General features: G+C 31.5%; 1 protein-coding gene across 1 annotated transcript in view; it reads right to left on the bottom strand.

The window, feature by feature from the left end:
• The window catches only part of LOC139502004 (uncharacterized), a 165,999-nt gene that overhangs the window by 139,931 nt on the left and 11,516 nt on the right, over positions 1-14,552 (bottom strand). The window contains exons 3-5 of the mRNA XM_071291323.1: positions 13,329-13,440; positions 4,439-4,540; positions 3,954-4,262 (exon numbers count right to left, since the gene is read on the bottom strand). Of these exons, the coding sequence (XP_071147424.1) occupies positions 3,954-4,262; positions 4,439-4,540; positions 13,329-13,440 (523 nt within the window). The remainder of the gene's footprint in view (positions 1-3,953; positions 4,263-4,438; positions 4,541-13,328; positions 13,441-14,552) is intronic.

The following is a 14,552-nucleotide window of genomic DNA, read 5'->3' on the forward strand; positions in this document are numbered from 1 at the left end:
CTAAGTTTGGTTTAATTTAGACTTGTAGTTTCAGGAAGATTTTTGTAAAAGATTACCAAGATTTACGAAAAATGATTAAAAATAAAGGGCAATAACTCCTAAAGGGGTCAACTGACCATTTCAGTTATGTTACCTTATTTGTAAATCTTACTTTGCTGAACATTATTGCTGTTTACAGTTTATCTCTATTTATAATAATATTCAAGATAACCAAAAACAGCAAAATTTCCTTAAAATTACCAATTCAGGGGCAGCAACCCAACAATGGGTTGTTCGATTCATCTGAAAATTTCAGGGCAGATAGATCTTGACCTGATAAACAATTTTACTCCATGTCAGATTAGCTCTAAATGCTTTGAGTTATAAGCCAAAAACTGCATTTTACCCCTATGTTCTATTTTTACCCATGGCGGCCAACTTGGTTGGTTGGCCAGGTCACCGGACACACTTACCTTAATGATGATTGTGGCCAAGTTTAGTTTAATTTGGCCCAGTAGTTTCAGAGGAGAAGATTTTTGTTAACGACGACGGACGCAGGACGACGACGGACGACAGACGCCGGACCAGGTGAGCTAAAAATGTCACCAAACTACCTAGAAATGTTGAGAGAGTGGAAGTATTATATTGACAATATCTCAAACCATCCGACTTCAAACGTTTAAAGTTCTATGCCGCAAAATCGTTCAGTATCTGTTCATTAATTCGACATGTCATATCGATGCATGGGTTCAATAAAGATCCGAGGAACCTCGTTGTTGATCATATCTACGGAATGAACCGTAAGAACAAGATGTGTACTCAATTGTTCTAAAAATGACAAAAACGACCTTGTCACTAAATCGTAAATATGACCTTTTCTACTAGTTTCGCTGCGTCTAGCGACGAAAAAATGACGACAAGAAAACATCGCGACTGTGTTCACAAAACATCTGATGATATAATATACTCGCATATCATGAACATATCAGTGAAGTTACACTAATGTTTTTATCCCATTAGGATGTTCGCTACTCTTTTTCAAAATAACAAGCTTTTTAAAAGACTGTTATAAATTCATAGTATATGAATGAAGGAACTGAAAAAGCAGAAAAAATGAAGGGTCCGTGTGCTTGTTTTATATATATAAGCCATTGGAAGTTTGGCGGGACATGAGTCTCTAGATTTTCTATACATTTAACATTTGCACTTTTTTCTTTCAAAAACAATGAAAACACATCATGTATCTTATAAGATTTTCAAATATGGCTTTGTAAACTATATGTAATAACATTATGAAAAAATAGGGGTTAGCGGGCAAAATTTTAAATGGCACTACATGGATAAAACCAGAGGATTTCGAATATTTGTCAAAAATTCAAAAACAAAAGGAGCGAACATCCTCAATATTGTTTTTCATAAATATACATGTATAAATACAGTCTCATACCACATCTTCTTTTTTATATTTGCTTGATAATCATCAATTTTAATAAAAAGGAAAACAAATAAGATGTCATCTGCAATTATTATTAAGGGTTATTGCTAACTTTGACAGACGTTTTTATTAATTGTTTACTGAATGTCAAGTGCAAACATATTTGTACATACTATTATAACATAATTTGTTAGTTGGTTCAAACCCGTCCCGATTTCGCGAGGGAAAGGGCGAAGACGGCTTAGTCTTGAAACAATATCACATTAATGCATAATGATACAGCGCATAGCGAAACAATACGAAAACATTCGTCAAAAGCTGTCTACGTCTTTGCTTTAAAGGTCTAGACATGTAAGTATTATTTAGTAAAACACTTTTACATTATTCTACTATGTGAAGATAGAGAGAAAACATTTCTATGTGTGTAACGGTTGTTAAAAATTAAAAACGTTTAAGCTAAAATGTGAGTCCTTTATCGCCATTTTTTACGCTTACTTGGCATTACATTATTTCCTGCAAAGATTTTTCTTCAGGTACATGTTATTTTTATTATCGGAGGTTTACCGATTTAAAGTTCCAATGATTAATACATATTAAACGAAACAGAACAAAATCTTATTTTTCTTCCTTCTGCAATTATTTTTTTGTTTTATTCTGTTAAATATTGATCGATTTATTTAAGATCTTTTCGAGTTTGGCTATCGTTCTTGAAAGAAACAGGTATCGCATGTTGTAATCTACAAATGACCATGGACGTGTCCGTGTTTAATTACCCCGTACTTGACAAAACTGCTTCACAGATGTGGCGTGATTGTAATTTTACAACGAATAACGCTCATACTGGCATCCCAGACGCTCCCTTAGGACTTGTATGCGACTGTCATACAAGTGAGAGGTTTAGCTATAAAACCGGGTTTAATCAACCATTTTCTACATAAGAAAATGCCTGTACCAAGTCAGGAATATGACAGTTGTTATCCATTCGTTTGGTATGTTTGAGCTTTTTATTTTGCACTTTGCTTAGGGACTTTCCGAATAGAATTTTGCTCGGAGTTTTTTTTTTTTTTTTTTTTTTTTTTTTTTTTAACTTTTTAGGATTAAATGTCCATAAAATATGAAAAATTAAATGACGTTTGTTTTCATTCGATTCTACTTGTCCGTGATTCTCTGTTATTAAGCTATTGACAAATTGACTATATGTTGAATATTCAAATAAGTTATCGAACAGTTAGTGTAGTGGGATTTTCAACAACAACAAGAACCAAAAAAAAAAAAAAAAAAAGATGGTGTTCGGTGCTTTATCTATGGGGACAAACTTTTGAGAGCATGGAAACCAAAAATACGTAAAAACAGTAACAGGCTGATACTTAGTTGACATTATACAAAGGAGTTACAGCAGGATATTCAAAGAATTATTAGAGAAGGTAAAAAAGGCCACGTTGAATTGTTTATATATGTTTCTATCGTTTAGAATAGTTTAATGAGGGTAAAAAAAATATGATTTTATGCATCTTATTTACGTGATTTTACTTAAATTATAGTATGGACCTTCGAAGTATTTGTTAACTTTGGGTGTGGATTACATTATTTGAGTAAATACTCTTTGATGTTGCAAAATAGAATAGCATCTGTAGGGTTATGCCATTACATAATACATCGGAGTTCAAGTGAGACTTTGTTACGTCCATTATGGACTTTTAACTATTAAATCAAGTTAAAGTGTTAACCAAATTCTGAATTACTTAACGTATTTTTTTAAATTTTGTTATACATACTTCCAATTCATTTTTCCTTGTTTCTTCATAAGTCTTTGACAGTTAAAAAGAAAACCAAAACAATTATCACCAATATATATAAAAATGAAATATATAATACTCCCTACGGTTAAAACAATATTTTGCAAAAAATAATTACACGAAACAATTGCATTCCGAGAATAAACTCGAACCCCATATAATATGTATTTACCGTTATCATGATTTTCGTATCCAACTACGTAATGGTGACGGCTATTAGCGAGCTGGTATTACACACAGTAAAATTAAGATATTTACACATAATTGCCTTAATCTTTGGTATATTGAATGTCTAATATTTTTGATAAAATATACTCTTGGACCAATCACATTATCAACTTGTAAATTATATTTAACTGTTGTTAACCTGTCTGATTCCTAAATCAAAATGTGAACGGTGTGGTTATAATCCTTTCCAACCATTTAATAACAAAATAGAACAGATATGAAATTATCTCTATGTTAATCTCTTGAAATATTGTTAAAATGTAGTCAGTCTTTTTACCAAAAATGGGTTAAGTTAGAGAATTCATAAGTAGTGCATTCCATTACTTCTGATAAATTATCTAATACTGTCATAATGAGCCAAATTAATCTAGTATGAGGGCAATTAATTAAGTTGTTTTCAACTTGTCTATTTTTTCTGATTGCCATCTCAAAGAGAAAACAATATCCTGGTCTAACTGGTACTTTAAACTAATTCCAATTTTCTTATTAAGGATATCCAAATTAAAAAAAAATACCTGATCTGTCTGGTACATTTAAGTTAACATATAATTCTGCATGTTCTGTTGTATCGATTTCCGCTTCTGATAGCATCGTTGACATAAGTTTTTTAATTTCCGAACGAAGCTGATGAACATTACATAGGACCTGTTTTGCTATTTCTGCATACATGTTAAGGTCATCAATTGAAATAGCTTTAATTCTGATATTCATGTCTGGTGTTCCGGTTAATCTGAATTCATCTATAGCGTCAAAAACCTTTGTTTTATCCCATGAAGTCGGAATGTCAAGTTGCATGAAAACCGGTATAAGGATTCTCTTGTTTTCTGAAACATCAGAGTAAAAACTAATCAATATTTTTCTATATATCGTGTTGATCTACAAAGATCACCATACAGTGACATAATCTAGTAGGATATTTGATATTCATAGTGTAGCACTTAATTCGAAATAATACATAATTTAGAATATTGAAATAAAATCTTCTTCGTTGAATGCATACCTTCCGTTAATAGTTCAGTATCTTCAAATATTTCCACATTCTCCCCTCTATCAAATATGTTAACCATTACATTTATCTTGTCAACCATACTATCAATAATTTCTGTAAAAATAAGAAGGTAATTGTGATATTCAATAATAACGTGGTTGGTGTTTTGGTATTTAAGCGTTCGAAATTTCCAAACAATACAGCAATGAAAAATAAATAAATGATAATTCTTGTCAACCAAAGAGGCTTCCTACTGGTCTGGTGATATCATCGGAGACTAAACGTTCAACAGCAGTGGCATCATCACAGTGGTTGTAAAAATAACCATACATCATGTAGATACCCGGCTTATAACTGTGCACGATATACGCGTGTATTTTCTACATATTCATCGGTGACACTCGAATCAAAACAGTTCAAAGGCAAATCTAAAAAACAAGCTTTTGATTCTTGACAAAACAAGGTTTTATTTGGGTTTTGTGTCCATTGCAAATAAGCAATATAACGTTGGGTCTTAATACTCGATTATTTTTAGGTTTTAAGAAGAGAAAAGAAAGAGTCACTTGTTCATATTTTACTGAAATTCTAGTTGGACAAAATTGTATATTAATACGATTATTTGGGACTTCATGTTGGATTATATACTTTGTTTTTATATGAGTTGTAACCCCCCTTTTTTGGTAAAAGCAGTACACAACGGAATCAATGAATTGTATATGTCTTACTAATACTCATAACACTTGACTAATTTTAAACCATATAAAAAATACAGATATTCTTTTCTATACAAATTGTAGAAGTCAATATGATCAAAGTCATAAATATTTAACCAAAGATACATTGAAATTGAATTATTGATATGTTGCATGAACTACAATAAGAGTGAGTACGAGTGTATCGAAAGGGTAAAGGTCTGCTGCTATGAATTCGGCCTTGTGAATCCACACATAGACAACATGTCAAATTCAGGAATAAGAAACAGATCAGACGACTAGTATAACATCTAAGATTAAATAATTAAGAAAAAACAAAACAAACAGGAAAGCCAGAAATAAACGACAACCACTGAATTGCATACGTCTTACCTGAGACAGGCACATACAGAAGGTAATGGGATTCATCATGACTGACTGATTCGTGACTGCTTTTTCCTTGTTCTGACTTGAGATACTGTGAAAGTACTTTAATTCGAAGGTATCAATTTTCGTGGTTTGAGCAATATTTACATGTTCGTGGATTTTTAAAGTCTTGGAAATTAGTTTTCTTAAACAAAATGAAAAATCGAAGCCTGAGAAACGAAAGTTACATATTGTCTAGATTGAAGAAAATTACAAAGTTAACATTGACCCGGTAAACTGGTCAATCGTAGTGACAACACTAGTTAAACCAATATAAACATGATAAAGTGATCAACAGATTCGAGACCATCAAAGGTGTTATTTAGGCCATATACATGTCACCTTAAGAAAACAGTAACATAAAAAAATGCTATAAACGTATCTTGAATTGTGAAATAATTCTTATCAAAATTAATCCCAGCATGAAATTATTATTTCCCGTATGTACGAGAATTTTGAGGATTTAAAATGGACACTTTATCATAAAAGCATATCAATACAGGAAATCTGACTTTCATCGATCAAAAATATTTTTATGAGAATTAAAAACAGTTAGGGTTATTCTAAAAAGATTAAATGGGTATCATCATGCATGCTGATGTAGTGCATAGTGCGTTTGCCCTGTGACTACTAGTATAGTGTTTTCAGATTTGGCGTTATTCAATATATTCTCTAGATCATATTACATGTATTAGTAGTCACACCTATATGAGTATCTTTCAATGTCTTCATTTAGACAATGGTAGTTTAATTTCGTTAAACTCTTTAATTCGTGGGTAAAGTCATCCACGAAACCACGAAAATTGTTACCCCATGAATAAAAGTACTTTCACAGTTGTGAAGTAACACTACAACTTAGCGCTGTTAGAATCAGGTAAAAAGGCTTGATTATCTGCCTAAAACTACCATGTGCCACATCACGGGTGTCACATGTGAAGCAGGTTATCATTACCCTTACAGAGTAAGTAAGACCAACCTTGTTTTTTTATATAGTTCGTATTCAGTCTAGTTATCCATATAGTGTTATATAGTGTTCTGAAGACCGTTATTTGCCTTTTTATCATGTCAAGGTGTTGTACAAATGTATGTGTCTCTTAAACTTATACTTAAAAATAAAATACAAACCGCACATAGTATTGATCTACTAGAAGTTACTGTAATCTAGTTCAAAGACAATTACAAATTATAAATCAAGTCAACCTATCATCCAGTACGGATCAATTTATTTTTGTATACATACTTGATAAACATCCCGATGAAAAAATCTAGTTGTTTGAATAACTGTTTAGTTATACATATTAAGTTATGTTTTATCTATTGAGAACAAAATCGTTTTGAATACCGATAAATATCCAAACAATACTTTTAAGGTTTATCTAAAGTCTTTGAACAATATGGCCGTTTTTACACCCAAACATGTACTATGAGTACAGACAAACTTATGCATCTAGGAAAGTTTTTAGGCATGGCTTGACCTCGGTATATACACTGGTATTAAAGAGATAATAGTAACTGCAATTACGATTATCCCAATATGGCGACGGTAGATATAGGTAAAATCTTTACACTCATTTTTCTTAAATGTAGCATGCTTTTGTCAATAGTTACTCAGCTGCAAGGTTTATCTATACCAGTACATCATATTTGAATCGTAAAGGTGCACTGGATTAGTCTAAGCGCTTTGAAAATTGCCGTCGAAAAATTCGGGATGATAATCGTAACTCGGAAAAAAAGATAATCGTAATTATAGTATTTAAAAATGGAAAGATAATCGTAACTGGAAAGTGTTTTATTGATATTGACACTTAAAACATATATCTAATAGCATATAATGAAGTATTGTCGATGAATTATTTACGAAACGTTCCAACATCTTATGACATTTCTTTTTATGCATATATTATTAACAGTTCTTAGGAAAACAGCTACATATGTGTATTAATTTATGTTTTTTGATTGAGTTAAGTCTGCTTATTGATATTTTAACGTGTGTTTTTCTATGTTGTGATGTTATGCTATTGTTTTTTTTACACTAGTAATTTTGGGGCCCTTTATAGCTTGTTGTTCGGTGTGAGCCAAGGCTCCGTGTTGAAGGCCGTACATTGACCTATAATGGTTTACCTTTTTATAAATTGTTATTTGGATAGAGAGTTGCATGTCTCATTGACACTCACATTTTTAATAAATAATGCCGTTAGTTTTCTCGTCTAAAGTGTTTTACATTGTCATTTCGGAGCCTTTTATAGCTGTCTATGCCGTATGGTCTTTGTTCATTGTTGAAGGCCGTACGGTGACCTATTTTTGTTAATATCTGAGTCATGTTGGTCTCTTGTGGAAAGTTGTCTCGTTGTTAATCATACCATATTTTTTTGGCATTTTAGCTACTTCATGACTGTCACTGAAATTTCGATATCTCAGAAAATAACTATAAACAACACAAATTTAATTTTGAATTATAACAATATGACATCCTTTAAACAGTTAATGCTATATAAGAATAGAGAAAGGTTGGGATTTTTTGTGTATTATGAAATTAAGTAACGTGGAGTTCTTTGACAAACATGGATTTGTGTTCTCTTATAGTTTGGCCAAAAGCCCGAAAATGAAGAATTGAAGTTGATGTGGCTTTAAATTGTCTTACAAGGAATACTTATTCAAAGAATGACTGCAAAGTGGAGAATAAAATAACGCATATTCCGCAATATTAGAAACAAACTAATTCAAAAATTCATAAATACTCGGTATATGAAAAGTATGATGCATACATATGCATGGAAGATATTGTAGAGACAAATATTGAAGGTACTAAACAAGGAAAATTTTTGTATTTGCATACTTGCCATACAATAAGTTATTTTCTATTAAATGAAAACAAAAATTAGCCTAACCTAATTGTCATGTATTTTTCTGAAGCACACAATATTTGTTGTAAAATCTATAAAAATCTTTGTAATTAAACAAGATCCGACTGTGATGATGTATATGTTATGCCTTCTGATGTAATTTATCAATATACATATTTGTGTGTGTTTTTTTCAGTCCGTCAAGTGCTTCGTATTAAGACTACATGTATAGGTAAGGCTAAAAAAAAAACAAAAAACAAAAGTAACTATAAACAAAAGTAACAATAAACAAAAGTAACAATAAACAATAGTAACAATAAACTGTAACTATTTTAGATCCTTTACCATACACACTGTTTAAAGAAACGTCCTAAAATACATGGGTATTTGATCAAAACATTTGAAGTAAATTTTTAAAATCATATATTATATCAGTATAAAATAGAAAAAAGGGAATCAAAGGGGAAAAAATGGACGGCTATATTTATTGAATTATAAGGAAAAGGGAAATATGAACACTCATATCTACCGATAAAGGTATCAACTGTTAATCCGATAATGCAGTTATAAAGTTATTGACGGAAACTTTTGTTCATTTCGCGCAGAATTTTAATATAAACGTGATATTGGAGGCAAAACATATATATGACATATGAAAATGTGGTATACGTGACTTTCATTTTGAGCAATGAATTGAAAGGATTGCACTTTTGGGATATGGGATATAGCTAATCCCCCCTCCCCCTCCCCCCATTAAAAAAAAACAAACAAAAACGGACTTAAACGCGCACACAACATTGAAACTTTGAAAAAAATCAAAATATCTACTTACCACAATAGCTGTCTCGACAGCTGCTTCATTTTCCGTATCTTTAACAGGTACATGTATATATCAAAAGGTTCACCAGCTAATAGAAATTTATTATAGGATATGCATGTCACTTGATGATCGCTGTATAACATCTCTTATATTATGTGATACCTCGAAAGCTTTTGATAGGGTATGGCATAGTGGCCTCTTAATAAAACTAAAAGCGTATGGTATTGATGGAAATCTGTATAAATGGTTTTCCTTTCTCAATTTTATTTGAAAGTTATATTTCAAATAGAAAACAAAGCGTTTTCGTTTCAAATGCCTATTCGCCTTTTGATAATACCAATGCAGGAGTTCCGCAAGGCTCTGTATTAGGTCCCCTACTATTTCTTATTTATGTAAATGACATAGCTGATAATTTGACAAGTCTAACTCGATTGTTTGCTGATGATACATCTCTTTCTTATTCCAGCAATAACCCTTACACTATAGAGGATGTCTTAAACAGCGATTTAGAACAAATTTCAGTATGGTCTAAAGATTGGCTTATTAACTTTAACCCTAATAAGACAAAGGCTATGATATTCTCCTGCCATACTTCCCCAGATGATATTGAAATAGAATTTCAAAACCAATTAGTAGAATTTGTCTCCTGTCATAAACACTTAGGGTGTACTCAAAAAGAAGCCGACAATTTAGAACATGTTCAGTTAGAAGCAGGGAGGTTAGTAACTGGGTTGCCCGTGTTTGCTAGTCGGGAAGCTATATATTTTGAAACTGGCTGGCAATTGCTTGTGAACAGAAGAAAATCCAGAATGCTCAATATGTTCTATTCTATACATAATGAGACTGCCCCTGATTATCTCTGTGATTTAATGCCCCCGCTTGTTGGTCAAGTATCTAACTACGATTTGCGACACGATAATAATTATGTAGTACCCGGTTATAGACTAGACATAACTAGAAAATCCTTTTTCCCATCCACTACTTTTGAATGGAATAGCCTTACCCCCGACATACATACGTCCAAAACATAAATATTTTTAAACGAAAGATGAAGTCCAAATTGATACAGCCACCTTCCTATTTTAGTTGTGGGGATAGAAAATTAATATCATTCATACACGTTTGAGAAATATGTGCAGTTCTTTAAATTCAGATTTACATCGTGTTAATATTAAACCCAGTCCCGCATGCAGCTGTGGCCACCCTGTTGAGGATAGTATACACTATTTCTTACAGTGCGCTCTTCACAACGAAGCCAGAGAAATACTGTTTTCAAAATTAGAAAGTTATGCTATATCCATTGAGCTTCTTTTAGCTGGTGACGGTGACCTTTCTTTTCAGCAAAACAAAGACATTTTGAGTCCGTACAATCTTATATCAGAATAACACAAAGATTTAAAGCAGTCAATTAACATTCTAAATTTCTACTTTACAACCTTTCACTTCAGTCTAGTTGTTTCATTATTATTCCTTATTATATTGTATTTTTTTTTCTTTTTTCTTTTTATTTCTAATTTTTTTTTTGAAGTATGTATTACATGCATTACTACTATTGTGTTTTTTTTCGCCATTATCTAATGTACTATATATATAGGTAAATTTGTCCTAGATATTAACCTGTAAGTTTCTTATTTTATATGCGTTTATGTCATCGTTAAACTTGACATTTGCATTTTTAACACACAAAATACCATTGAAATGCTGAAAGACACATTTATTATGTTTCAGTTACTATTATCCGATAAAGAAAATTACGATTATCAAAGAAGAAAAATACCATAGAGTTACGATTATCATACCGAATTTTTCAACGGCAATTTTCAAAGCGCTCAGACGATTCCAGTGCACCGTTACGATTCAAATATGATGTAATGGTATAGATAAACCTTGCAGCTGAGTAACTATTGACAAAAGCATGCTACATTTAAGAAAAATGAGTGTAAAGATTTTACCTATATCTACCGTCGCCATATTGGGATAATCGTAATTGCAGTTACTATTATCTCTTTAATACCAGTGATATATAAGTTATACGAAGTCTATGTTTTAGAAAATTAATGACTTACCTGGATTTTGACGTGCATTGTATTTTCAGTCTGCAGGATATAGCAAAATAAACAAACACACGAGTTTCATTTGATATGGTCCACTCAGTTACAAATGTACACAGTTAAAATTACCTATTGTTTACGGGTGTCTATTGTCCATATATTGTCCAATTAAATCAATACTACTCACAACATCGTTTATATGAGGGCAGCTTCGCAAACGTTTTTCCAACTTAGTTAATTTTTGCACCTTCTGCAGAAATGAAAAAAATGAATAGCAAAATCGAGAAAAGTTTATAATTTTCTGAACCATATGCATTTAAAGATTAATTATCTAGGTCCAGCCATTCCTCAAAATTTCGCAGGTGTACATGTTTTTCTGTACTTAGAGTATAATTGATGGTGTAAATTCGGCCATTTTAGCCAAAAGGTTATGATGAATCTTAAAGATATTACCACCGTGTTAAATTAACAGCTATAACTTAGTATAAGTTATTTAAAGGATTAGAAAGTTTAATTTGGATCGTATCTAAGTTTATGGACTATTTGAACGTCATATTTTTTCATCCAATTTTTTAGGACTTTCTTGTATTAATTGTTGGTAGTTTCTCGTTCTGAATATGCATGAAATCATTACATCTACTTTAAACCAATACACTGCGGGCGTAGCGAAAGAGATGAGAAATATACACACCGTTAGAATGGATCAAATTAACAACATTGGAAATAAATGAGAAAAAAAAGACAATAAGGTACCCAAACTTGTCTCTTTTATCGTAAGTAGACATCATTATAAGTGGATTTTCTAATGAAGAATTTCGAAAACAGCACACAACGCGTTATGAAGTGTTCGAAAGACATCAAATGTCATTTGTATGTATTTAGTGCTGCTCTAAAAGTAAAATAGATCATAATCAAATAATTTATATCGATGCAATATCCTATTCCATTTATCGGGATATTTTCGAATTCAAAGAACTTTGCTACACCTTCATCTAGCGGACCATTTTTGCAATGCTATACAGTCATTCCTAGATCTTTTCAGAAGAAATGGATCGGATTTAAGATAATTTGGTTTTCCTTATACATGATATAAATGATTCTCAATTGTCTCCTTTAATTAGTTTCTTCTCTTTTAAATTAACTAAAATCTAACGGATAATATAAATGAAAATTGTTTACCTTCTCATAATTTTATGTTTCTCACACAAGAACAAAAAGGAAAAAAAATGCTTAACCCCTCTATCATGGAACATGTTGAAAACAGTGACTCTTTTTACTAAACAGCCATGAAAACTAATTGTAGAAGTCTTGTATTTTTTTGCATATTTTCATTACAATAGAATTGTAGTTTCCTTACTCTGTTATGTTTCATGTTTTTGTTTAGTGCCGTGTGGAGACAGCAGAGTGCCTCCCCGTGCTTCAGGTTAATGCTCTTATAATATGCTAGATTATGGAGTGTGTGTCCGACCTCTCCGAGTGCGGGAATTTATCGCTGCATTGATGACCCATTGGTGGCATTCGGTTGTTGTCTGCTCTATGGTCTCTTTGACATATTCCCCATTTCCATTCTAAATTTTTTTGTTTATATGATTATGAATATACTATTATTATTTATTCAATTTAGGATTTTTTAATATTAAATGAGGTTTAGATTTTACTATGATGTTCTTGAATATGCATGTAGTAAGTTACAGAAATTATCCGTAAGAAAAAAAATCAGAAACCGTAACAGAACTGCGATAAGAACACTGCAAACCACAAAAAGCAATATGAGCCCACAAATCACTACACATGAAACTAACAAGTGAGTAACACAAACCCTTAACGAACTACAATGGGCTCCAGATAATCAATGGTCAGTCAATCTGCAAGATTTTATTCATATCCGAAAAGTTAGGAAAATAAAGGGAAGCTTTATGGATTTTTTCATATAATATTCACATTTAAGAACATATAGTGTTTTGAATATTTCACATTAAATGGATATTACATTTACAATAGCTTCTTCTAAAATCCTGGGGAAAAAGCACATTATGATATTTGTATATATGTATAATAGAGCATATTTACGTATTTTTCTCATGGTTTGCTGACAATCTTTTTCCATCGATCTACTAAACAGCTTAGGCATGGTATGGTGTAAAGCAGCTGCTTTCTCTTCAATGACTTGATTTTGTGCTCTCTTGATAACATAAACACGATATTAATATATGAAAATATAAATACACAAAATATAACTGTAGCAAGAGGAATTAAGATCAAAGCATCTAGTCGATATCCTTTCATGCCTTTGTTGGACTGATAAATAATTAGTTTATGTGTTATTGTGGTACAGGTTTGGGACAACTCACAACTCGCCGAATATGGAACTATTCCCGTAGAGAGTAACTCTCACTCAATTTAGTTATCTTTTGATATTGCCAAAAACTAATTTTTTAGCTGAGTCTCTAAAACTAAAAGTGAATAACATTATAAAAAAAGAAACATCCAATTCCAAATAATATTTTTTTTTATTATTATTTTTTTTTTTGGGGGGGGGGGGGGTTTAAAAAATTTAGTAGCCTGAAAAATGTAAATTTTCGAAATGTTCATAGGATTATAACTGTGAATCAGTTTATGACTATTCGTCTTTTAAAAAGTAAAATCACAAAAATACTGAACTTAGAGGAAGATCAATTGGGAAAGTCCATAATCACATGGCAAAATCAAATAACAAAACGCATCAAAAACGAATGGACAAGAACTGTCATATTCCTGACTTGGTACAGGCATTTTCAAATGTAGAAAATGGTGGATTAAACCTGGTTCTATAGCGCTAACCCTCTCACTTTAATGACAGTCTCATCAATTTCCGATATTTTTACATTGATGCGTTAAATAAACAGACACAATAAATAAAATAGTCAAGATATGGGTACATCAGTCATCATCATTTAACAATTTTAAAAGAAGCAATTTAACAGAACACAAAAACATCTACTATCTACGAAAACATTTATTGATTTGGGTGTCTGACGTCAGAAAATTTGTATACGTCACATAAATTTGTCGTTCAATGTGCGTACAAACAATTTTAAAATTTCCTGGGAATGTTAGCATACAGGGTTAAAAAATCAAAAGTATGTAAGAATAAACTTAAGAAATAGACCGAGATTTAAACTAGTCCAAAAGTTATATATAGAATTTATAAGAATTCAAAAATAGTTAATTCCACTACGCGATTGAATGATTTTAACGTTTGTGGTTCAACGTATATTGTAATTCATAATAGAAATATATCATAATGACATATAA

This window comes from Mytilus edulis, chromosome 13 (genome assembly GCF_963676685.1).
Source record: "Mytilus edulis chromosome 13, xbMytEdul2.2, whole genome shotgun sequence".
Classification (NCBI taxonomy): domain Eukaryota; kingdom Metazoa; phylum Mollusca; class Bivalvia; order Mytilida; family Mytilidae; genus Mytilus; species Mytilus edulis.